General features: G+C 38.1%; 4 protein-coding genes across 4 annotated transcripts; 1 reads left to right on the top strand and 3 right to left on the bottom strand.

The window, feature by feature from the left end:
• Positions 1-883: 883 nt before the first annotated feature.
• On the top strand, positions 884-4,358 carry lrrc14b (leucine rich repeat containing 14B). Its single transcript, XM_058378100.1, has 3 exons — positions 884-1,854; positions 2,857-3,216; positions 3,285-4,358. Exons 1-3 carry the CDS (start codon positions 950-952, stop codon positions 3,598-3,600), a joined length of 1,581 nt encoding a protein of 526 aa, XP_058234083.1. The 5' UTR covers positions 884-949; the 3' UTR covers positions 3,601-4,358.
• A 138-nt stretch (positions 4,359-4,496) lies between these two features.
• Positions 4,497-6,145, bottom strand: LOC131344879 (cytochrome b-c1 complex subunit 7). Its single transcript, XM_058377427.1, has 4 exons — positions 6,055-6,145; positions 5,396-5,461; positions 5,121-5,287; positions 4,497-4,673 (listed from the first exon to the last, which is right to left on the bottom strand). The coding sequence occupies exons 1-4, from the start codon at positions 6,071-6,073 to the stop codon at positions 4,596-4,598; spliced, it is 330 nt and encodes a 109-aa protein (XP_058233410.1). The 5' UTR covers positions 6,074-6,145; the 3' UTR covers positions 4,497-4,595.
• Positions 6,146-7,123: 978 nt separating this feature from the next.
• On the bottom strand, positions 7,124-11,812 carry mterf3 (mitochondrial transcription termination factor 3). Its single transcript, XM_058378175.1, has 7 exons — positions 11,443-11,812; positions 10,605-10,757; positions 10,339-10,528; positions 8,312-8,459; positions 8,064-8,135; positions 7,806-7,967; positions 7,124-7,549 (listed from the first exon to the last, which is right to left on the bottom strand). The coding sequence occupies exons 1-7, from the start codon at positions 11,768-11,770 to the stop codon at positions 7,355-7,357; spliced, it is 1,248 nt and encodes a 415-aa protein (XP_058234158.1). The 5' UTR covers positions 11,771-11,812; the 3' UTR covers positions 7,124-7,354.
• A 1,599-nt stretch (positions 11,813-13,411) lies between these two features.
• rad21b (RAD21 cohesin complex component b) lies at positions 13,412-25,094 on the bottom strand. Its single transcript, XM_058378174.1, has 14 exons — positions 24,984-25,094; positions 22,525-22,713; positions 22,250-22,379; positions 21,981-22,080; positions 21,731-21,837; positions 19,014-19,223; positions 18,786-18,911; positions 18,565-18,696; positions 17,863-18,086; positions 17,384-17,534; positions 16,305-16,450; positions 15,869-16,030; positions 15,649-15,732; positions 13,412-14,725 (listed from the first exon to the last, which is right to left on the bottom strand). Exons 2-14 carry the CDS (start codon positions 22,666-22,668, stop codon positions 14,534-14,536), a joined length of 1,908 nt encoding a protein of 635 aa, XP_058234157.1. The 5' UTR covers positions 22,669-22,713; positions 24,984-25,094; the 3' UTR covers positions 13,412-14,533.

Below are 25,094 nucleotides of genomic sequence, written 5' to 3'. Positions count from 1 at the left end.
TCCAGCCACAAAAAAAACAATTTACACCGATCATCCTGTTCACAGTTTTTTGTAGTAAGTGCTCAGGATAAACCAGGCACTCATGAAGAATGTCCTGAAACACAAAAACAGTTGTTGATCATCCAGGTAACACCACACAGTATTAAGAATCGAGGGGATGTAAACTTTTGAACAGGTTCAGGTGTAAATTCAGTTATTATTTTGTCTTGTGGACTATATGTAAACATCTGATATTTGAAATATTCAGGGCAGAACTGAATAAAAAATACAAACTATTACAAATGATTAATTTTTTGCAGATTCAGCAAGGGGGATATAAACTTATGACCTCAACTGTATGTAATTTATAGTATGAAGAGAGTTGTATAACCCTTTTTAAGTTTCGGCGGTTGTTAAACACAGACTGAATGCTCTGGAGATGTCTAATTTATGAAGCCTGGAATTGCAATAGTACTAAAACTGACTTTATAAGTAAGACTACATCAAGAGTGTGATCAAACCCAGGTGCTGTGATGGTATGAGAAATCTGTGAGTCATGAGAGACATCTAGACAAAATGTGTCTGTGTAGTTCACTGAAATGTTCAATTTTTTTTTAATCTAATTGCTTCACTGCTAATCTCTGCATTACATTTCATCATATATAAATATATAAGTTTCTTCTACTGCTCTATGTAGAGAATCAGATGTGCTTGGTACCATCCTGTAGAAAAGCTCAGTGCAAGTCACAGTTTCAAATAGAACTATAGCCTGTGAGTCAGGTTGTGTCTGAGGCCATGAGACAGCTGATGCTAAAAATAATTCCCTCTCAACTCCCACCTCTTCACTCTCACAGCCTAACACACAACTCGACAGATCCCATGCTTGTACACATGCTGGAGCGACGAAAGGGGGGAAAAACACTCTTGGTAGTCTTTCCACAAGAACAACAAAAGAGTTGCTAAAAACAGCATGAAAAGCTTGAAATTCTTGGCAGCGGAGGGTTTCGTTCAAAGTGGCCCATGTGCTGTTAGGAATCTCAGTTGCTTGTCTTATAATCTCTACCCAATCCTGTTTAAGGCCAGCTACCTGCTGGAAGAGGCAGATATGCTTCATGACTTGGTCAAGACGTGGCCTCTCGCTGAGCTCAATCTGCGGAAGTTACTGGGAAAAACTCCAGACTGCCAGACGGATCTCACCTCGCACACCTGCAGCCTCTGTCTCAAAGCCCTGTTGACGGGACTGAAGGACTACGTTCTTAATGAAGCAACCACATATGCCAAAGTCCTGAGGGTGGTGGATCTGACTGGACTGCAGGATATTGAGCACCAGGCGTGTCCTTGCAGAAACTCGCTGGGGCGCTGGGGTCGTACCGAACTGCTCACACGTATGTGCTACGAGACAATGGTGGCCATGCAGGCAGATCAGGCAGCAGCATCAGCCTGGGAGGTGGAAGTGAACGTCCGGCTCAATGCATTTGTAACAGGACGAAGCTATGAGATGGTGACTCAGGCTCTAATCTTGCTCAGGTACTGCCCGTTAAAACTGCGCTGTGTGGGTTTGCGTGTGGACTCACTTCCTCTGAAAAACCTATTCTATTTGCTGCGCCTTGTCAACACTGAAGGCCTACACAAGTTGGAGGTTGTGCATAATGTTCATCTGGAGGCTCCACATCTGGAGGTGATGCTGTCCCAGCTTCATTTTCCTCACCTGCGCTCGCTCACGTTACCAGCGCAGGCACTGGATGTGCGCAGACTGACTCAGGGTGATGAGGACCTACTGACAGTGCTGGGAGAGCTGATGAGCAAGATGAGTGAGCTGAGAGAGCTCTACCTGGGCTTCTCAACCCTTACAGGACAACTGAGACGACTGCTCAGGTGAGGATTTTATGTTTATATCATCACCGCCTCACAGCTCCAAGCTCCCCAGTTCAATCCTGACAATATCTTTGTAGGGTTTTCTCTGGTTTCCTCCTGTCTTCCAGGAAGTGGATTAGCCAGGCTAAATTACTTCTGGGTGTGAACGAGTGCTCGAAAGTGTGTGTGCAAGGTGTACACTGTTCAGGATAAAATGGTTAATGAAGTTGCATTGATAAATGAAGAAATGGATGAATAAAGGAATAAATAAATGAACAACAACAATTAAAAAAACAGTAATTAAAAAAAGAATTTCTCTCAGACACAAAAATGCAGAGGAGATGAAACACAATATGATATTAAAAAATATAGAGATGGGGTGTAGTTATTTTTGTATCTGAGAATCTGATAAATCCCTTTTTTTTTTTTTTGCATCAATTGTGTTTACACCAACGTTTCACTGGTCATTTCTTCTCATATTTGGTCTGTACCTTCCTTAATTTCTTTTAACTGAGTCAGTACCATGTGTGTGATATTTAGTTCTCAAAATGTGAGAGCTTGCAGTAAATGAAAACACTAAAAAATTAACCATACATTTCCCTACTTAAAAAATAAATTTCTCCACTTCACCATTCACTACAGAAACCCAGATGTCAAACAGATGATGAAAGATGTGCACACATATCATGCAGAACAAGACAGCTGTTTGTTTTGCCTGTTAGTTAGAAAGGAGACAGCTGCTCCATGCTGAAACTGATTGGCATCTGAGTAAAGTCTTTCGTAATAATACACAAAACAATGCAGAGGGAAGTCACAACACAGAAAAAATAAATATACAACAGAGGTATGCAAATTATGACTGTGTTAAAATAAATATCAAGCTTATCTAATAATAAATGTAAAGTGAAGTGAAGGTCATGACCCAGGGAGGTGGAATAACATCTTCATTATTCTATTCTTATAGACAGCAACCAGTTATTGTGTCATAACTTTATCCAAGTGACCTATCTGTTTTGTCCTCAGTCCTCTGAGGACTCCACTGCAGTGTATAGAGCTGGCTAACTGTTGCCTCAGCACTGTGGACATGGCTTACCTGGCGAACAGCCTGCACAGCGAGTTCCTAGTAAAACTGGATCTTAGTGGCCATGTGGTGGCTGATCTCTTCCCCAACACCTTCCGCAAACTGCTGCATCGCTGCTCAGCTACTCTCAGCAGTCTGGGTTTGGAGGAGTGTGGCCTGTCAGATGAGAACCTGGACCTCTTCACTCAGTCACTGAGACCTTGCAATGCCATAGAAGAGCTTAAGATTCTGGGTAACCCACTGAGCACAGCAGCCCTGCGCCAACTCTTTAACATTCTGGCACAAGGCTATCCAGCTCTAAGGTAAGGATCATCAGACTTATAAACATATTGAAGACTGGTATGTTTAGTCAAATATATATCTCTACTAGGTATATAGAGCTGCCAGTACCTCGTGACTGCTACTCTGATGATGTAACTTACCCGCTGGATGATTCTGCACTGCTGAGTTACGATCGAGAGAAGTTCCACCAAGCCAGGAGCGAACTGACGGCCATTCTCGAACAAGCTGGGAAAGGACACATCGAAGTATGCACACCGCTGCTTGGCGTCTATGATCCGGACATCCATGAGACAAGCAACGAGCTAGGGGTTTCTATGGTGCACTCCTTTAATACAGTCATAGGGAACTTCATACACACTGTGACGAGCGTGACTGAACGGAGGGAACAGAGCCTAAATGAGTGAGATCGCAGAACAGAGGTGGTTTGTTTTCCTATTCAAAATACAGGAAGAGACAATTCCCATATTGAGTGCAAGGAGGAGAAAAATACGGCCGGAATCGTGCAATAGAACTAGATTTAGATCATCTACTCATTCACTGGTTATGTAATTATGTAGAGTGAAAATATCTTGAAAGTATCCTTGGTGTTTCACCTAGCTGTTTATAGAACCTATTACATACACTGACGAGTCAACACTGTTAACGTGAAATTCCAGACATGCTAAGAGGTGGGAAATTAGCCTATATATGTACACACACACACACACACACACACACACACATTAGCAGAAATACTTTCAAATGGCATGGATATACTAGGACTTTAAACACATCTTTTCACTTTTATTCAATAACAGGTACTTTAGCTGTAAAAGCAGTCTTCCTGTGTTGTAGGAAATGATCAGACTGTAAATCTGTAAAAGCTGGCACCTTCGCATAAGTAACCAGCCTTTCCAATACCAGTATAATGGCTTAAAACTCTACTCAGGGGATGAAGACAGTCCAAGTAGATGCACTTATTTTTGAAAGAAAAACCAGACCACGTGAAATTTTCAACTCATGTCCAGTTAATTAGTTATATTTAAATGCACAAGTTTAGGATATCGGGGTGTTTTTTTTTTTTTTTTTTTTAAAGCATTCGGTCCTATGTAAATGCTGGGCTTTTAAGCAGTCGATTCATTTACAGTTTATCCTAACTGAAGAAATCTGTGGTGAAATGTTAATTAGGACATTTTATATGACAGTAAACTTTTTTTTGGTGTGTAAGCAAAGGTTTTAAATACCACAATACCTGCAAATAAATATTTAATAAAACTCACTTTCTGCTTTTACTTTGAAAGAAAGAGCCATGAAAACCAACTTGACAGAAACCAAATTTAATAAGTACATGGACGTCACACTTGATAAACTTTATCTTAAATACAGAGAGCAGCCACCGCCTCAAACCTTCCCCTTTATTCTATTTCTTCTGCCACTCCTCCCTTTCCCTTCTTTCACGAATAACCTCCTCCAAGTAGGGCTCAAGGTATGACACATCCTACAGGACAAACAAACAAACAGCAATTTTCAGGTCATGGATATTAAGATTGTTCCATTAATAGTAAATCTATCCTGAAAAAAGTACTGGACAATCACTGACCAGGAAAAAACTAATCAGTATGTGGGAAATCTAAAAGATGAAATTCATATTACACAACCAACATCTGGTTTGTGAACCAGTTAAATATATGTATATTTTGCAAGCTTTTGTTAAACTTAAAACTTGATACGAATGCAACTCAGTTTTATATGATTAGAGTTTTTAACAATGGACATTGTCATAAAGCAGCTTTACAGAAATTTATAAACTCCAAATAAAAATTTTAAATGTGTAAATTCCCAAATAAGCGAGCCAGAAGCGCTGGAGGCAAGGAGAAACTCCCCGACTTGATATCACAAAGAAACCATCCCCAATATTTCTCAGATGCAATGGTCTACTACTTACCTCCTCAAATTTTGTCCACTGGGTCTTGGGAAGAATCTGATGCTTCAAGGAAAGATCGAGGGCCCTCTTTATGCGGAACATTCGATCGTTGTAGACTGGCTCTGGAAGTCGGCGGATGGCCTCCTTCACGTCTGGGTTCTCATAGATAGTGTCATCTCGCATCAGGCCTGACGCCAAGGGTCAACAACAAAAAGCCAGGGGTCAATAGATACAATGTGACCTGAGCACTGAATCGAACATTTGTTCATTTCTAGGAGCTTACACACATTACTCACCGAGCTTGTTGAACCCGGATGCATTGTAGTACCACTTCCTGAAGCCCAATGCAAGCCTGCCTGCCGCTACAAGATTGGGAGAAAGAAGCAGAAAGAATGTTCTATTAGAAATCAAGATGATCGCTAATGTTCAGAATTGCTTCATTGCGACTATTTATAATAATTTCTATTAATATCACTACTATTATAGCAAGACTATCCCTCATGAAGGGTATAATGTAGTAGTATAACTGAGGTTGTATAAACTACCCCAGTTTCTTGAGAGATACAACAGTCACTGACATTACAGCTAACCTGCTAGGACAGCAGCAAGCACTTTATTACCGCTAGATCAGACTGCCGCTTGTCATTAGATTTGCCTTAGACAAGTAAATTGTATCAGATTAGTAGTTGAATAATATACCAGATCCCGTGCTGTAGAAGGTGAGTCTCAGTACAGAGCGCGGCTCAATGCTTTAGCCTGTTAGCTAGCTAAGCTAAGGGACACTGAGGCTAGAGGACACTGAAGTGAAGCATTAAACGAGCTCGAAGCGCACTATAAACTCCAGCACAAACCAAACACAATGACAAGAGACTGCCAACGCATTTATTAAAACATTTACAGGATATTATTTCAGCTGACATTCAACAAAAACGATGTGGAGCTAACAGTTCATTACCTGGTGCCTTCGACGCCATTTTCACTTCTTGGGACAGCAGCAAAGGATTATGGGTAATGTGACGTTACAGCCAGCGACCGTGTTTATTATATTTACGCAATCACAGCGCGACTCAGAGAAAGAAACCCTTAACCGTCTTAATTCTGTAAACGAGTTTAAAGAAATACAATAATAACTTTATACTGCAGCCATCATCATTAAAGTTATTCCTACAGACATCTTAAAATCACTCTTATCTAACCTATAACCTGTTTATAATTTAGAATATTTTTAGTTCAGTTTATAAAAATAGCATTAACATTATGTTTCATATATACAAAATGTTACGGTAAACATGTTAGTTATTTTTATAAACTGAATTGACTATACCTTAGACACGTAATATACTAATAATTATTATTATTTTATTATATATATATATATATATATATATATATATATATATATATATATATATATATATATATATATAATAAATATTTTTCAACAAAAGCAAACACTATTAAAAACAAAAGACTAAGAAAGTCACTATTCATATTCCTTACTTAACCCATTCAATACATTAAAATAGTTTAATTTAGATCTATCTATCTATATTATACATAGATAGATAGCTATCTATGTATCTGACTATCTATGATATACCTGTCTGTCTGTCTACCCTACCGCTCAAAAGTTTGGGATCACTTGCATATTTCAGCTTGATTACAGCCCAGGCTGTAATTGCTGCAAAAGTTTTTTTTTTTTTTTGATGAAGGCAAAGTTTGAAGAAAACATTCATCATTTCCATCAAAATCATTATTTCTAACTCTGTCAGCGTGTCCTGTTCTTTTGCTATATTTTCTATTCAGAGTAATTTCGTGTGTGTTTCCTTGGAAAACAATACAAATTTTGAGTGATCCCAAACTTTTGAACAGTACTGTATCAATCAATCAATCAGTCTATCTATCTATCTATCTATCTATCTATCTATCTATCTATCTATCTATCTATCTATCTATCTATCTATCTATCAAAATATATGTACATAAACATTATAAGAAAACAAAAAACAAAATACATTTATTAGCTTACTTCAAAAGCCTTATGTAATCATAAATTATTTGTTTTATGAGCAAATTTATATGAATATAACCATTGTTTACCAGCAGCACATCAACAACACAACTGGACATGTTTCAACTAACACCCAACAAAAAACATTTATCTTTGTAATTAATGTCTTTTTTTTATTATTAATACTAGACATTCAAAATAATTCAGACGCTGAAGCCCGCATAAATACAATGTTACAGAGTTGCTACAGAGTTTTCTGAAATCGTTCAAAATCATCCAGAGAGGCTAAAGCCACTTCAGAGCAGAAAGCGTCATCAGGAAGGGTCACCAGCCGGTCCAGAGAGATGTAGTTAGGATGAGTCGGTTCATAATGAGCACGACCCAAGTACTCAAGAAAGAAATGTCGTTCTCTTATACGAAGGAATTTTGCATTCAGGACCTGATGAAAACCAGAAAATAATTATGAGATTTAATGCCCTCATTTTATTCCCTGATTACAAGTAAAGTAAAAGTTAAAAGCAGATCCAGAAATGGAATGACGTTTAATAAATAATTCGCAGAACGATGCACAAATGTCTTTTGGGCCATATAATTTAATTAGTAGTACTACTACTACTTCTCTCTATTTACTCAGCATGCTCTCTATTATGCAGTAATGGTGCTTTAATAAGGAGTTCATTACAGGAGTCACATACCTGTGGGAACTTTGTAATGAGAGAATGAGGAACACCCATTGTGTTGTGGACAAAGTCAAATATTTGCGTCAGTTTCCGTTTATTAGCTGTTAACACTTTTGGAACCACAGTGATGATGTGCTGGATTTCATTTCTGCGAAACCCAAACTCCAGTTCACAAACCTGAGTAAAAAAAATAGAACAGAAAACATGTTTACAGAAAAACTGCCCAAATAGTTAAACACATTGCTAACACTATCCATAAGCAATTCACCGTACCTTTAGGTTTTCCTTTACAGGCTCTAAGCTTCCACACAGTAACCTCGGCAGTCGAGTTACAACATCTCGGGTCTGAAAGGATAAAAGAAACAATATTAGATGCACCAACATAAATAATAGATAAATATTTAATATAAATAGATAAAAATTTTGTGTTTGCACAATCATTGATAGGGGAGATCCCGGACTGCAGCTTTTACTTATAATTCCTATTTCTATCATGTCTGGAAATCTAAACAAATCCTCACCTTGTGAGCACTGAGGCCCAGCTGCTGCTGGAAAAATCCAAGACGGTTGTCCAACCTCTTCACACTGAAGTTCAGTAAATATGGAGCTTTGCTCACCATCACAGCAATAGAGTCTGAACTGAATTTCTTTGACTTCAAATATGAAACTCTGTTAAACAATCAGTCACATGAAGTCAGTTTATAACAAGAACAGCTGTAATAGAAAGGCATCAATCTAACAGTACCTTATATGAGATAATCACATTATAAACAATACCATGAGTAAATCATATTACATAACAATACCATTCTACCAGTGGCGGGCTGTGTATTTCACACGTACACCTTCACTGGTGTCCTTCCTGAATTAATCCACCTCTATTCCATCATTATGATGCCACGGCAATAGATACTAATCAACTGTTAAACAGCAAAGTAAAAAAGAAATTAGGCTACAGTATTTCACACCTCACAAGGAGTAGTCAATTTTATTACGGTTACTTTTCTCAAAAAAGACATTCTTGATGCCGTATGCAGCAAACTGCAATCTCCGGAGGACGCAGCATCCGAAATGAGACGCAGAGAATATAGAAACAATGTATATGTGTGGTTCATTGCCTCTGACTACTCCAATTATCCAATCAAAGGACAGGAAATTGCTGACGTAATCATATGCCTGCCAGATGGCCCCAGTGACACCAACTCGAAATCTGATTGGTTAAGGTAACAATTTCATTGCCACTTATTTTAAGCTCCGGGCGCCTGCACTACTGATTCTGAAGGCCTTAAGGCAGATTTCTTTCACCCTGGCAACACATGATGTCATCCACTGGCTGAAATATGATTGGATAAATACTCTTATCATAAATATACACTACTGGAAGCAGTACAACTGAGAGAAAAGGTATGAAATGTAGAGAATAGACTATTGGGAATAATTTAATGCACATTCATAGAAAATATATTAAATATATTAAATATATTAAAATGCAAGTCAGTGATTCAGATCACTGCTGTTTAGGCCAGCAGAGAAGGCCTTGCTGGCCCTAACGGCCCACCACTGCATTCTACAAAGTAAAAAGTTGAGAATCAATAATTAAGACCAATACAGTTTATGACTGGATGCCAAATATGTTTATATCTAACACATTAATAGCATTAGGCCTATCACTGTTATTACATTATTACTTAATTATAATGATTTAAAACAGAAGGTCCTGGCAAACACAAGTGCTTTTCTCATTGTGGTCTTCAAATGAATCAAATTGTTGTGCTAATGTAGTTTTAAAAAAATTGATCTATTACACAATATATGAGATGCAACAAAGCAATTTCGAGTGAAGTCATAACTAACTGCTAAAATAATTTTTTAGCAATAATAACTATTGCTAAAAATACATCAATACAAAACAGTAAAAGATTTATTTACACTGCTGTACATTCCTTCTATAGTGCACTACAGGGCTGACCAGTCCTGTATCAGTTCAGGAATCTAACTGGTCAGTAGGTGCTGAATAATTTTCTATAACAGCAGCTGTGACTGTCTGTAATGCAAATCATAATACAGCTTTGTATAAATGTGCCTGTTCTAATACAATTTCTATAGTACCAACTGGAGTACATGTGTATTGGACTTGTATAGTAAAAGGACAGGTTAAAAGTAGGACTTGTGAGTCACTGACGTATTGAAAATTGTTAAACTGATGTGGTGTAAGAGGAATATGCTGGTTAAAGAAAAATAAACAACGTCTGTGTGGTAATGCACAGCTTTCCATTGGGCCATATCAATGATTATTTTCATAGAACAGCATGCACCATCATGCTGTATCTCTTACATTGTTACGTTTATTTCAGTAACAGATTTTTCAGTTATAAAAGACAAACTGAAATTTACATTGTTCAGTGTTGATAATCAGCCATGTATGAGCATTATTATACTACTGCTATGCTTACCAGTGTATCATAGAAACAAAAGAGCATAGAAATAATCATCAATTATTTGTGGTTAAAATAATCTATGTGTAAAAGAGCAGGTAATTTGCACTGACCTATTTTGCAGATTTTCCAAGTTCTCTGTGAGAAGAAAGGGGTTTTTAGTCAGCATCCGGCCCAAATGAACATCCTGAACGCCCAGATCTTTCAAGAAAAGGAGCCGTGGTACCACATCTTCTTGGAAGTCCAGCCTCACCAGCATAGAGCCCACATTAGGCCGTTCCTCTAGTTTTGACAGATCAACCCCTGAAAAAGGGGGGTGTGGTCACATTCGGGCTCACATCACTCAAACAAACAAGCATGAACAGCAGCAAAAACATACCTAAGTGAACCAGATTTGTTAGGGTCTCGGATTTGTCCACGTAATCTCTGAGAGTGAACGTGGTGGCTGGAAGGTTGGGGGGCACAAAGATCTGTACGGCATCCTCATCACTAATTTCTTCCAGTGCGGACGGACAGGACACTGCATCCAAATCTGTGCAGCAGAAAAGATTAAGACGCATTAAGCAGTCGAAAATACATAGTTTGCTTTGGAAAAACTGATGGTAGGTACTGTTTATTTTTTGGGCACATAATAATGATTAATAATAATTGTTCAATATATTTACACATAATAGTTTTTATTTAGAACAGTGCTGTGGAGCAGCATGTAGTATTTCCACCTCACAGAGCTCACTGGTCCTGAGTTTTGTGTCTAAATCCTGAGCTCAGGTTACTTTCTCCCGTCCATGTGGGTTTCCTCCAAGTTCTCGGGTTTCCAGAAACATGTCAGTGGATATTTTACCTACTGTACCTTGCCCTTATACCTTGTTTGTGTTAATATGTGTGTGTATGTGTGTGTATGAGTCTTATCAGTGTATATTCCAGATTCATGTCCAGTATTCCTGGAACACATTGACCATGACCAGGTTACAGCATTTACTGAACTTATTTCATCCATTCCTTTGTAAATGTCTTACAATGGCTGTAGCAGAGTGCTCTATGTCATTACAGCAAAAATGGGGACATACCAAATACTAAGAAGTGCAGAAAGTTCAGAGATTCTTGTTGAAGTTGTTGTCTGTAATATAACTTGTCATGAAAACTGTGGTATGACTTTTGGACTCCAGTGCACAAATCTGACTCAAGCACAGGAAATATATAGTGGAAGAGCTACATACCGGTGGAGATGTGTTGAGCAGGAACTGGTCCTGGTGCACTGAAAACCGGATGTAATTCAGAGTTCATTACAGGCACTAAACCTTTTTGATGGTTTTCCTGCTCTGTGCGGTCTGTTGGACATGGAGGTGAGTCGGTTCGCTGATCACTGAAGAACCGAATCCCGAATGATCTCCATCTGTCCTTCCACCTCTGTGTGCGGCTGTGAGGATGAAGCATCAGCACTGTCTGCATGTAAGTCGTGCTTTTAGGCAGAACTACATGATGTTGTGCTTTTATACACAACATCCTCGAGTGCAGATACATCACACATCTTCCACATAGAGTCATGACTAAATCACTGAATCAACACGTGGGAAGTAATATATATATATATATATATATATATATATATATATATATATATATATATATATATATATATATATTTATATATATATATTTGTCGCTGATAACTCTAGATTACAGACCTCGAACCCTGTCCTGAATCCGGTTTCATTTTAATCCCTAAAACCTTTAATTCCACTGATAGCTAGTGAGCTAACTGGACTTTACGTCCTCATGTGGGCTGACATGTACTTTTCTTCTGCACTTTCCAACCCGGACCTCAATTACTAAACACTGCCCTCTAGCGGGCTGTTAGAGGAGATGTAGCATTTCTATCCACGACTGCAGCTTTTATTTATAATTCCTATCATTATAATTCCTATTTATTATAAATCCTATCCTTCTATCAAATCTAAAAAAATCCTCACCTTGTGGTCACTGAGGGCCAGCGGCTGCTGGACACATCCCAGACGGTTGTCCAACCTCTTCACACTGAAGTTCAGTAAATATGGGGCTTTGCTCACCATCACAGCAACAGACTCTGAACTGAATTTCTTTGACTCCGAATATGAAAACAATCAGTCACATGAAGTCAGTTTATAACAAGAACAGCTGTAATAGAAAGGCATCTCAGTACCTTAGATGAGATAATCACATTATAAACAATACCGTGAGTAAATCATATCACAAAACAGTACCATTCTACGAAGTAAATAAATTGAAAATCAGTAATTAAGAACAATACAGTTTATGACTGGATGTCAAATTTATTTATAGCTAACACATTGCTCCTGTCACTGTAATAATTATTACTTAATCATAATGATTTAGAACAGAATGCCCTGGCAAACAAACACAAACACTCATTTTCTCATTGTGGTCAAATTGTTGTGCTAATGCAGTTTAAAAAACATATCTCCAGCGGGCTGACCTACAGGATCGCTTGCAAGGTTCTCAAACCTTTTACTGTATTAAAAATAAACAAGTTGTTTTGCTTAGTAGAGCAACACATTATCAACTAAGTACACACAACCTTTATGTGCATTGTAACATTCCCCAAAATTTGTGGACATCTGACCATTACACCCAAATGTGGTTCTTCTATGAATTCAACACAAGCACATGATTGTACAAAATGTCTTTGTATGCTGTAACTATACCATTTCCCTTCACTAGAACTGAAACCTCTTTCAGCACGACAATGCCCCTGTGCACAAAGCAAGCTCCATGAAGACATGGTTTGAGAAGGTTAAAGTGAACACCTCTGGGTTGAACACGAACACTGACTGCACCCCAGACCTCCTCACCGCCATCAAGATCAGAGCCTGATCTTACTGACTGAATGAACACAAATTCCCACAGCCATACTTTAAACTCTGGTGGAAAGCATTTCCAGAAGAGTGGAGGTTATTAAAACAGCAAAGGAAATAAATCTGGAATGGGATGTTCATCAAGTACACATTGGGGTGATGTTCAGGACTGTGTGTCTGTGTGTGCGTGTTTTTCACAAGCTACCATTATCACAAGAAATAATGATGAAGTGGTTACTGAAGATGGGTTAAAACTGTTCTTATTACTGTTCTTGTTTCAGCTTCTCTTTATCCACTTATATACAATCTTCAGTAACTGTTTCCAAGTAAGGTATTACTGTATTTTTTCCCAACATTTTATTACAAAAATTAGATAACACATATGTATCAGCTCAGGGCTACAGGCAATAATATCAATAACAAAGTGTGACTGTAATACTTAGTATTTTCAACCGTTTCCATATAAACAAGCAGAATGGAAACTTACTAGCAAATACGCCTAAATAAAAGGCAAGTTTGAATAAAAGCTGTACTGTAACAGGACATAATTACCTAAATCACAGAAGGTAAATATATAAAATTCAAATAGTTGCCATTTCTGTAACACTTATGATCTACTAGCCTTCATATTTGCAACAGATGACAACGATAACAAATGCTTGCACAATGGATGAGGGAAAACATGTTTAAAAGAAACGGCACAATATCAATATATTATTTAATCTATTATATATCACAGTTAATAACTATCAGTCTCATTTCAGCTTTGTCTACATGACAAATTTGAAGCTGCCCTTTGTTTACATGTTCAGAACATTCATGCTCTTTGAGCACCGGGGCAAAAACCACTTCTGAAGGGAGAAAACTTCCTCTCTTTTGAAACCCATACAAAAACATGGGCATTAAGATTTGTCTTGTTTCCACACTGGAAACACTTTTTGTTTTCTTTTCAGTACGTCGTCAATCAATGTTATTATTATTTTGGTGTTCAAGCACTTGTTACCTTATACAAAGGTGAAATTAGTGGTACAATAAAAACAGACCATTATATATCAGGTGACATTCCATATGAAGCATGCAGAATGTGTGGAACTAATCCATTCACGAATGTAAATTAGAAAATATTATTAGTTACGGAAAGAGGCTGAAACCTCTTAAAAAAATGAGCATCAGCTTAAATGAGTGCTAAAATCCATAAACTGTACGTTTGCTCTGTAGTGATGCTATGCAATGCAACTGCATGATTCTATATTAAAACTGAAGATCCAAAAACCTCATCAGAAGATCCATAAAAACTCATCTTCTACTTGAGAGACGGATGTCACACACATGTTACATAAATCACAGAAAGGTAAATGTAACACGTCATTTACGGAAAAAAAACAAACAAAACAAAAATCAAACAAACAAACAAAAACCTGCCAGTGTCACTTGACTGCTGTATGGTGTGAGAAGATTATATGATGTGAAATCTGGGACCAGGAGTGGCGATGATGTCGCTGTAAGGCTCAGCCTGTGTCAGCTCCACCGCTTGCTGCTTTTTCAGCACTAGGAAGCTGTAGAACTTGGCTGCTGCCTGCTTCCTGTTGTTGTTCTTGCAAAGTTCTAGCAGACTGATTGATTCTGCTCCTGTTTTGGCGATCACCCTCTATACAGACACAACACAAGGGAAACTTACATGTAAATGAAGGAAAATAAACTAGTTGTGAAAATATGCCCTTCCATGTTAAACCACTTGACATAACTCAGTAGTTTTGACTATCAATCTCTGTGATTTTAACCAATTTTACAATTGCAAATTTTTTTTTTTTATAAATTTACAATATTGATCGAATTAGTTAATTAAAACGTCTAACAAGAAGCACTAAAGATCATTTCCTTTGTTAACTGATTAATATAAGACGACAGCGCCCTCGTCTGGATTAAGCGTGTATCGCAGATTTCTTATTGCTCTATTACATGGAAAACAAAATAAAATAGAAAATAATGTTCTTGGAACAAAGTGTCAGATTTTATCCTAAACCATTATGACAGGGAAAAACTTTATTTTTTTGGTTACATGTTTGAACCATTCCTGTTAATTATACAGCAAAACAGTCCTTATCAATATGCTGGAAAATGTTTAGTTTCAGGAATAGCCTGTCTCACTGGTGACCTCACATACAGGTACATTAGTTAGCCTTCTCACTTTGCATTGCCTTTCTGTTCACTTGAGACTGGCATCATCCCCGATGCTGGTTTTGTGTGGATTACAAATAAAAACCACAGTCTTCTGTAGTATCTGCTTTGGCTGCATACTTGTATATCATATTTCTCAGATAAATTAAAATGACTTTACTCACTGTTTTGGAAACAGTAATAAGTATTTAGCTTTAACCTCCTTGGTGCACTCCACAAACATTCTTCTCTTGAAAAATTACAATTTCTTTCCACAATCAGTACAACTGAGGAAAACCAATAGTTAATAAAACTCTGTACCAAGTGCTAGAATTGAGTGGAGATGTGTCTATGATGCACCTACATAATACTATGTAGTATGACAGACTTAGAGCAGACAAACCCTAGCCTTACCTGTAGGCCATGTAGCATCTGCTGTGTCCTCTTATTCCATCTTCTCTCCTCCTGATCCAGGTCTCCACCTTGGCCCTCCTCTTCCTAATAACAAGGGCAACAACTCTTCCAGTCAGTAATGCAGAATAAAATAACTACCAAACAGACAACACAAATATAATCAATAGTTTTCAAAGCATTCGTTTTCTCAAGTTCCTCAGCATTACCTAATAACACTCACCTCTTCTTCTTCATCATCATCCTTTTTCTCTTTGTTCTTCTCTCCGAGTAGGTCTAACTCAGGGATGAGCTGGGAAATGTTAGTGGGTTCTTCTGGAGGGAGCTCGACTTGCTGCACGTTGAGCCGTGTGGACACAATAGAAGAACGGTCATCCTCCAACATCTATAAACAGACAGACAGATGGACGGACAGACAGACAGACACAAAAAAAAAAAACAGTCAGGGATCAGCCCATCATTGTTAGCCACTGCTGTCCATCTACATATAAGTATATGTAATAAGTAAAAATTATAAAAATTTCAGTTCCCAACTGGAAATTAAATGAACTGAATCATAGCTGCCAACTAGTTTACTGAACATCTGAGAAGAAAAAATTTAAAGTGTGATGTTTTGTGAGTGGGAATTAAAAGTGGATTCTGGAGGCAGGGACACTCACAGGTAGAGCAGGCTCTGTGTCCTGAACCTTGCGCTTCTGGCCACGGTGGCTGGAGGGAGGAGGCATAACTGACTCATCCAGAGTGGTGCGACTGCCCTCCATGGCAGAGGCCTGCAACACATTGGGTTCCTCGAGGATGGTCTGATCTGAAGTCACACATGCACATAAAGCACAAAGTCAAACACAATACAGAGCCTTAAAGATTTATATTTGCTTTTTTCTAGCCAAATACAAGATTCAATTCAGTTCAATCCAATTTATTTGTATAGCACATTTAGCAATAGACATTGTCTCAAAACAGCTTTACAGAAGTATAGAAACATAGAGAAAAACAATTATAAAGATTAACAAGTTAAGTTACTATTTCATCCCTATTTGATCCCTAATGAACAAGCCTGAGGTGATGGTGGCAAGGAAAAACTTCCTGAGATGATATGAGGAAGAAACCTTAAGAGGAACCAGGCTCAGAAGGGAACCCATCCTCATTTGGGTGACACTGGACAGTAAATAATGTAAATGTAAATAATGTAAGTGTAAAGATGGCTGACACACGTCTGTCAGATGTACATGAACTACACAGGTGAATATGTGAACAGTGATGCTGCTTCAGCACATGCACACAAATTCATATGTCAAGTATAATCCAGGCTATAATTAAAGTACAAAGAGCTTCACACATAATATTTTAAACTATATAATATATACAGTTTATTGTCACTATTTCTTCCCGATTAGGTCATGTTCTAATTCCCACCTTCTAGCTACCTCTCCCCTACTCATATGACAGCTACCAATAAAGGAGTGATTTAGCACAAACTGATAATATATTTAAGTTAAAAATATATTAAATATATTAAATATATTTTAATATATTTAAATATATTTAATTAAAAAGGTATTATCATCACTAAAATGAAAAATATTGTGAGGTGATATTTTGGACCTAATCCTATGAAATGTATAAATTCTCAGTTCGTTGCTGAAAAATATAATAAATGTGTGTTCCAGAACTGAAACTGCAAGATGTAATATTCTTAATAGGAATACTTTTCTGAGTTTGACACTTGGTAGTGTCTTACCGATTATGTCTCTCTGAGACAGAGCCTCCTCTCTCGGCACCTCTGGGTTTTCCAGGTCTTTGAGAAACTCATCCAGGCTGTCAGCCTCTCCACCCTTCCTCCTCTTCCTCAGCTCCTCTGGCACAAGTGGAGTCAGGCACCGTGTGAACATCTACAGCAATAGCAATAATACACAGGTATTTCAGATTCAAAACTGTGTTTCACATTAAAGAGGGTTACAGAAAAGACAATTTACTGAAGTCCATCACAAATGCTTACGGAGAGCCTGTGCTATTAGCTTTCATGGGCACTGCATAAAAAACAGTTTTGGGGTCTTCAGAGTATATATTACCTGCGCTAAGACATTGCATAATTCCATATGGGACAAATGAATGCCGATACACCATTAAACCCTGTGAGATAAACAATTTTTATTATGCTGATTGTTGAATTAGCCTTAGCTTTAACAACTCTAGTGCTTTCTCCAGGATCCTCCTGACCTTAAGAAGCCTGCTATTCCACAGTGGCTGAGCAGGCAGGGAGAAGAGCTTCTCCACCCCTCCTGTCTCCTTCCACATCATCAGCTTCTTAGTTGGGGGAGCCAGGTCCAGAGTGGTGACAATGTCTGAGTAGTCACTCAGCTGAGCCCGGATGGTCTTACTGTCCAGTTCCTTTACACTGTCCACAATTAACTTCCTTTTCCTCTTAGCTTTGGTCTCCTTTACTGAGATATATAATAGTAGGAACAAAATTGGGAGATAAACATTGTCTGTAACAGTGTAACACTTTTTTTTCATTTGAAAAAGTGAACTTCGCGTTATTACTGTAATCACATAGAGACAGGGCTGAGCAGCTGTTGAATTTTCTAAATCACAGTAATCCCACAAAAATATAAAAACTTGTCACTGGTTGATAAAATAGCTGTGTGTGTCTGTCACTTTGCTCAGAATGAAAGATGACTGTGAGACCTCTGCTGAACCTGCAGATCTGGGGTTGGTGATGAGAATGAAGAATATGTAAATACTGATTTAAGTACTTTGAGGCCTGTTTTGAACAGATCATGAAATAAACACCATTTTTTCCATGTCAGATAAAGAAGGTGTTTAGTAACTATGCCACTGTTTGAATGGTTTTCTTATGGACCTATTCATTCTTTTTTTTTTTTAATTCATTGAAATGATAATCTATAGTTTATAATACACCTGTGATGTCGATAGGCTCGAGAGCAAAGGCCTCCTCTTCATTGTGCACCAGTGTGGTCTGCTCTGTCTGGTCTGTCATGGTGGGAAGCTGCTCCACAGGCCCAGAGTCTGGACTGTCTGGACCTCCCGCTGCTGTATACAATTCATCCACAAACAATCTCAATTATACTTACAGCCGAGCAGAACACCTTAGCCTCACATATACATTTCATATCTCTTACGGGACAGGTTGTCAAAATCATCATCCTCATCTCCGCCATGATCCTGTGGCATCATGACACTTTCAGTAATGGCTGGTGGGTCATCAAAAATACCACCCCCATCCTCATTACTGAGGAGCTTGTCCACTGAAAGAAGAAGAAGATAAAAATGAAGATGAATAACAGACTGATTATAACATAATCTCATGCACAATAACAGCTGGTCATAATAACACATGGTCCACTTACCTAGCATGCCTCCCTCACTGCTCTCCATTGGGTTGTCTCCAAAGTCGTCTTTGTACTGGTCATACTCCAGGTGGTTGGATTTATCTGTCATCTGACTGCTGGTAGACTCTGGTTCCAGAAGCAGGTTGGAGGCAGAAGCTCCATGGATGATGTCCACCTCAAATGCACTCTCCTCACGCATCATCTCTCGATCATCCATCCCAAAATCAGCTGAGGATTTAAAATTGCAGTCTCAGGTTTTTTTTTGCTGTAAATGCTAAAGAATTAGAGGCTGAAGATCCTCTTTAAAAACATACTTTATCACAAAGAAGGTTTACAGAAGCAGTTTACAGTTTGGCTTAAATTATGTGATCTTTGACCCTTCAAATATGTTGCTACTACAGAAAGGATAATGTTTAAAAATGAGTAGATTAATGCACATTTACTGAGCACTTTATAAGGAACACTATACTGTACTAATACTGAGTAGGGCCCCCATTTGTTCTCTAAACAGCCTCAGTGATTCATTGCATGGATTTCATAAGATGTTGGAAACTTTCCTATGAGATTCTGGTCCATGTTGACATGACTGCATCACACATTTCCTGCAGATTTTTCAGGTGCAGTTTCATACTGCAAATCTTCTGGTCTACCACATTCAAATTTGGGGACTTGGAAGCAACAATAGGTTGTGGCTTTCTAGTGCAGATTCATTCGAATTAATGGGCTCAAAGCATGCCAAGAAAACTTTCCCCATACCATTACACCACCTCCACCAGCCAGGATTGTTGATGGATTGGTTCCATGGACTCATGCTGTTGGTGCCAAATTCAGACCTTACCAGCTCTGTGCCTCAGCAGAAATGAAAATACGTCAGACCAGGCTACATTTTTCCAGTCTTCAACTGTCCAGTTTTGGTGAGTCTGTTCCCACAGCAGCCTCAGCTTTCTGTTCTTGTCTGACAGAAGTGTAACCTGATGTGGTCTTCTGCTGTTGTTGTCCATCTGCCTAAAGGATCAGTGAGCTGTGCATCCTGATATGCTTTTCTGCTAACCACAATTATACAAAGTGGTTACTGTAGCTTTTCTGTCAGCTCCAACCAGTCTGGCCCATCTCTGTTGACCTCCCTCACCAAAACTGCTGCTCATTGGATGTTTTTATTGAACAATTCTGAGTAAACTGTTTAAAACTGAGACTGCTGTGTATAAAAATTCCCGAAGATCAGCAGTTGTAGAAATTCTCAAACCAGCCCGTCTGGCACCAAAAACAACCATGCAAAATTGCTTCGATTTCTGATTTTGTTCTGATGGCTTTATGAACGTTACCCTAAGCTACAAAGTATTTTCATGATTTTATGCATCACACTGCTGCCAAATGATTGGCTTATTAGGTAACTGCATGAATGAGTAGGTGTACAGGTGTTACTATTAAAGTGCTCAGTGAATGTATACCAATAATTTGCCCTGCAGGCAACACTACATCATAGTAGGCATCATTAATGTCTTCTAACAAGGTTTGCCCTCAACTATCTCTCTATTTTCACTAAGATTTATGTTAGCCACACTTGGCTTCATTTGGCCGCTCTGAGAGGCAATACACTTGCTTTATCTTGTGATTAATTGGATTCTTATTCAGAACTGCCAACATTGCTAACAAGAAAACCCTACCAGGCAAAAAGAAAAAAAAACTAGTGTATCACAGTACAGTGGTGTTAGTGATGATAACACATGAATTGTCTGAACTAATATTTAACCACAATTTGCAGAAATGTTTGGATTTATAAGCAAGCAAGTATATATTTTCTTTATACTGTAGATAGAAGAAATAAATAGAAATAAATCAGTTAAAGCTAATAATAAAAGCTGTTAATAAAAACATTGTCTACTATAGCCAAAGATTAACCATTCTACATCTTAAAAATTATGTATATGATAAAATTACATACATAATGAAAAAATAGTAATAATTATAGATGGTGACACTCTACACAGTCCAAGCTGCTTTTATCTCCCCCACTTTATGTTTCCCACTCAGATCCAGACAGAACTTTTTTTGCGAATATGCAGACTAATCTTCTGATACCGTCAAGTCACACACATCAACAATATGTTAGTTCTGACCACTGTCACACGCTGATCTTTGCACGCTGTGTTCCTTGTTGGTGATTCGAAGTCAAGGGACTACAGAAGTCATGATGGTTTGTGATTTTGGCTTGTGAAGTTAGCTAGCTTTTTCAGATGTACGCAAACAACAATAAGAAAGTTTCCAGTTAGGAAAAGTCACATGTGACCACTAGAAGAAGCTCCTTTAGAAGACTTTAGAAGAAGTCCCCCTGCCTTTTTTTACAGACCAAATATACCATAAATTTTTATTCAATTATTGATTGATGATTTTATTAGGATTTTATTTTAACACAGAAAGAATCAAAAATCTTATATGCCATAATTGGGTGGACAAGCGGTATGCACATTTTGCATTAAGTAAACTAAGTAATATGTCTTTTTTAAAATAGTTATTTAAGAATTTTGTATGTAACCTTTAGGGTATTTTACTGAAGCATTAGGTGGGGACAAAATGAATAGGAATGAGAATTCCTACTCATGCTCATCACTAGTTTTCCTACTCATGCTCATCACAGAGCTTGCAAAGGTACTTGACCGGGACACAGACAGTTCAGTTCTGGATTCAGACTTGCTATTAGAAAGGAAGGCAGATATGAAAATTAGACTGTGCCTTACCAAAGTCATTTTCCTGCAGTAAATTCAGGTTGCCCACCTCCTCTCGCATGGTGATTTCCTCCACACGAGACTGATTCAGGGTAAACTGCTGGGCAACATCTATGTCACTGTAAGACACAAAACAAATCAAGTGCTGTCACTATACAAAATTCTAGAAACAAATATGGAATAAGTAAGTCTATTATGTATAACAATTAGAAATACATTATAACAAATAAATACAGCTGAGATTAACTTAAACTGTGCTCACTCAAGGTCTGGAAGCGGCTGGTCAAAGTCATGGAACTCCTCAGGTAAGGTGATGGCATTATAGGCAGCTTCACGGTTCTCCTCAGGCAGATCCACCACACCTATATAAGATAGAATCACATGTAAACAACCTGTATACAAAATACTGATCCTTTCAATACCAGAGAAAATGTAAGCATATGTAACATTTTTTAAGAAGAGACATTTGTTATATAACTTTTATGAACTTTTTTATATAACTTCTTTGGGCTATTTGCTAGAGTAATTTACCTGGGCGAAAGGCCATTTTGATCTTGATAAAAGCTTCATTGCAGTCAGCAAGCAAGTACTTGGCTTTTCTGTGGTAGATCCTCACAACACCCAGGAGTAAGTGACCAGATGTGCGCAGGGCCATTTTCACCTAGCCCAACAAAGAAAGATTATTCATATTTTGAACTGTGTATTGCATAGAATATTGTTAGTTAATTATTTAATCATTTATATACACTTTTTAACTGATCTGCCCTATATACTGCACAATTACCTTGTAATAATTTCAACATTACCTTTGGTGAGATGATGCTCTCCACACTACTCTCCAGGTTGCACTCAAACACATGTGCCTTGGTCAGCTTCTTGTCCCAGTGGGCCGCCAGCCAGATTTTGGCCAGCGGCCCACGTTTGCTGAGGACAAAGTGGGCGTAGAACATCGTCCCAGCACCTTCTCACAAGTGAGGTGGTGGGGGACTCCAAACCTGCAAGTCAAAACAGTGCTGGACAGTTCAGAGACATGGTTTAATTTCATTATCTAAAGAACCTGAAGAAGATGAAAAAACATTCATTACTGTATGTATTGAACCAGCTCTTGAATCAGTAACCAGTGAAAATTCTGTGTTTTAGTCTTTCATGTGATAAAATGCTCTTTGTTCTTACATGTGGTAACCCAATACAATGAATCATTAATGGTCTTAAAGCAAAACTGGCTACATCATACCCTGACATTAAAAGTTAAGCTTTGGTTCAATGTGAATAGCATAACCATCAAACAACCTTAATAACCAAAAACCTTGGGATGAGTGGTGCCTGCAAGAATTATATGCCAAAAGTTTTGGGACACCCCTCCAAATCAGTGAATTTATGTGTCATAATTCATTGAACCAGTGCACAAAGCAAGGTCCATAAAGACATGGATGAGCGAGTTTGGATGAGACTTGACTGGCCTTGAGTCCTGACCTCAACCTGATAGAACACCTTTGGGATGAATTAGAGCGGAGACTGTGAGCCTGGCCAAAACTGGGATGTCTGCCGTTACATGCACATGAATTTAATATGGAGTTGGCCCACCCTTTGCAGCTATAACAGCTTCAACTCTTCTGGGAAGGTTTTCCACAAGGTTTAGGAGTGTATTTATGGGAATTTTTGACCATTCCTCTAGGTCAGGCACTGATGTTGGACGAGAAGGTCTGGCTTGCAGTCTCCACTCTAATTCATCCCACGGGTGTTTTAACGGGTTGATGTCATGACTCTGTGAAGTTCCATGTCTTTATGGACCTTGCTTTGTGCATCATACCTAACTATAACTTAATTATAACTAGCCTATAGCCTATATATATATATATATATATATATATATATATATATATATATATATATATATATATATATATATATATATATATAATCATTTGTCATTGTAGAGATTAGAAAAAGGATAGGCTGTCCCTTTTAATTTTTTTCTAAAAAAAAAATACACTACCAGTCAAAAGTTTGGACACACCTTTTAATTCAATGTTTTTTGTTTAGGGATTTATTTTCTACATTCTAGAACAATACTGGAGATTTCAAAACTATGAAATAACACACATGGACTTAAGTAATCCATATGTAACGACAACAAAATACAGTCAGTTGTTATTTTAAGACACGAAGGTCAGGTGTTCTGGAATAGTTCTTGCAAGAACAGTATTGTCAAGTGCATTTGCAAAACCCATCAAGCACCATGATGAAACTGGACCACATGAAGACCATCCCAGTAAAGCAAGACCAAAACTGACCTCTGCTGCAGAGGAGAAGTTCATTTAGAGTCACCAGCCTCAGAAATCACCAATTAACAGGACCACAGATTAGAGCCATTATGAAGGCTTTACAGAGCATCAGTAGCAGACATATCTCAATATCAACTGTTCAAACGAGATTATTGTGTATTTCGGCCGCCTTCAGAATTGTTTTACAATGTAGAAAGAAATAAACATCAGGAAAGACCATGGAATTAGAAGGTGTGTCCAAACTTTTGACTGGTAGTGTGTATAGGATACATTCTTTAAATTAGGATACACGGTTATTTATTTATTCATTCATTTCTATTTGACTAAGTAAACTATCATATTTATGTATGAATTCAGAAAAGTATGTGAAAAAAGGGCTAGATTTAGGTGTTGAATTATATATTTAAGTGGAAGGTCCTCACAACGATATTAAGGCGCGCGCGCGCGCCTGTGTGGACCTGTCAAGCTCAGCACGGCCTGACTGACACACACACACACACACACACACTGCTGCCGATAATGCTCAGCGTTATAAGAGGGCTCCACGTCTTGCAGATAACATTCGTCTCAGTTTCCCTCGGCTTTAGCTTATTAATAAACAGTCATGAGTGCAGAGAAACTCAAATCATAATGCAGTGGTTTGTGTCGCTGTCCGTCTGCACAGAAACTCCACAGCGTCATTTAGCCATTTCTAATACATTTCCAGTAAACACTACACAAAACCTAGTGCTGTGTGTATTTATACTGATGCAAACCGTATTACTAATCATAATAAATGAAAATGCATACACAAGAATAAGCCATGACAGCGTTTCTAGCGTTTATACCTAGCCCGTTAGCCGACTTCCACTAGACCTACTAGCTCTTAAAGGGAAAACCACAGATTTGTAGTAAGCTAGCGTATAAAGCATTCACTAATGTGTAATTACTAAACACATGTTGCCACGGCCAACTGATTGCGATTACGCAACGTTACTTACAAAGAAACGCTCCTATCGTAGCTTTCCTTATTTGGCCACCGTACCCAGGGTTTCCTCTCTCTCTCTCTCTCTCTCTCTCTCTCCCCTCCTACGATAACGCTAGAGTTTCTC

The sequence above is a fragment of the Hemibagrus wyckioides genome, linkage group LG24 (assembly GCF_019097595.1).
Source record: "Hemibagrus wyckioides isolate EC202008001 linkage group LG24, SWU_Hwy_1.0, whole genome shotgun sequence".
NCBI lineage: Eukaryota > Metazoa > Chordata > Actinopteri > Siluriformes > Bagridae > Hemibagrus > Hemibagrus wyckioides.
This window is presented reverse-complemented; position numbering and strand designations above follow the sequence as displayed.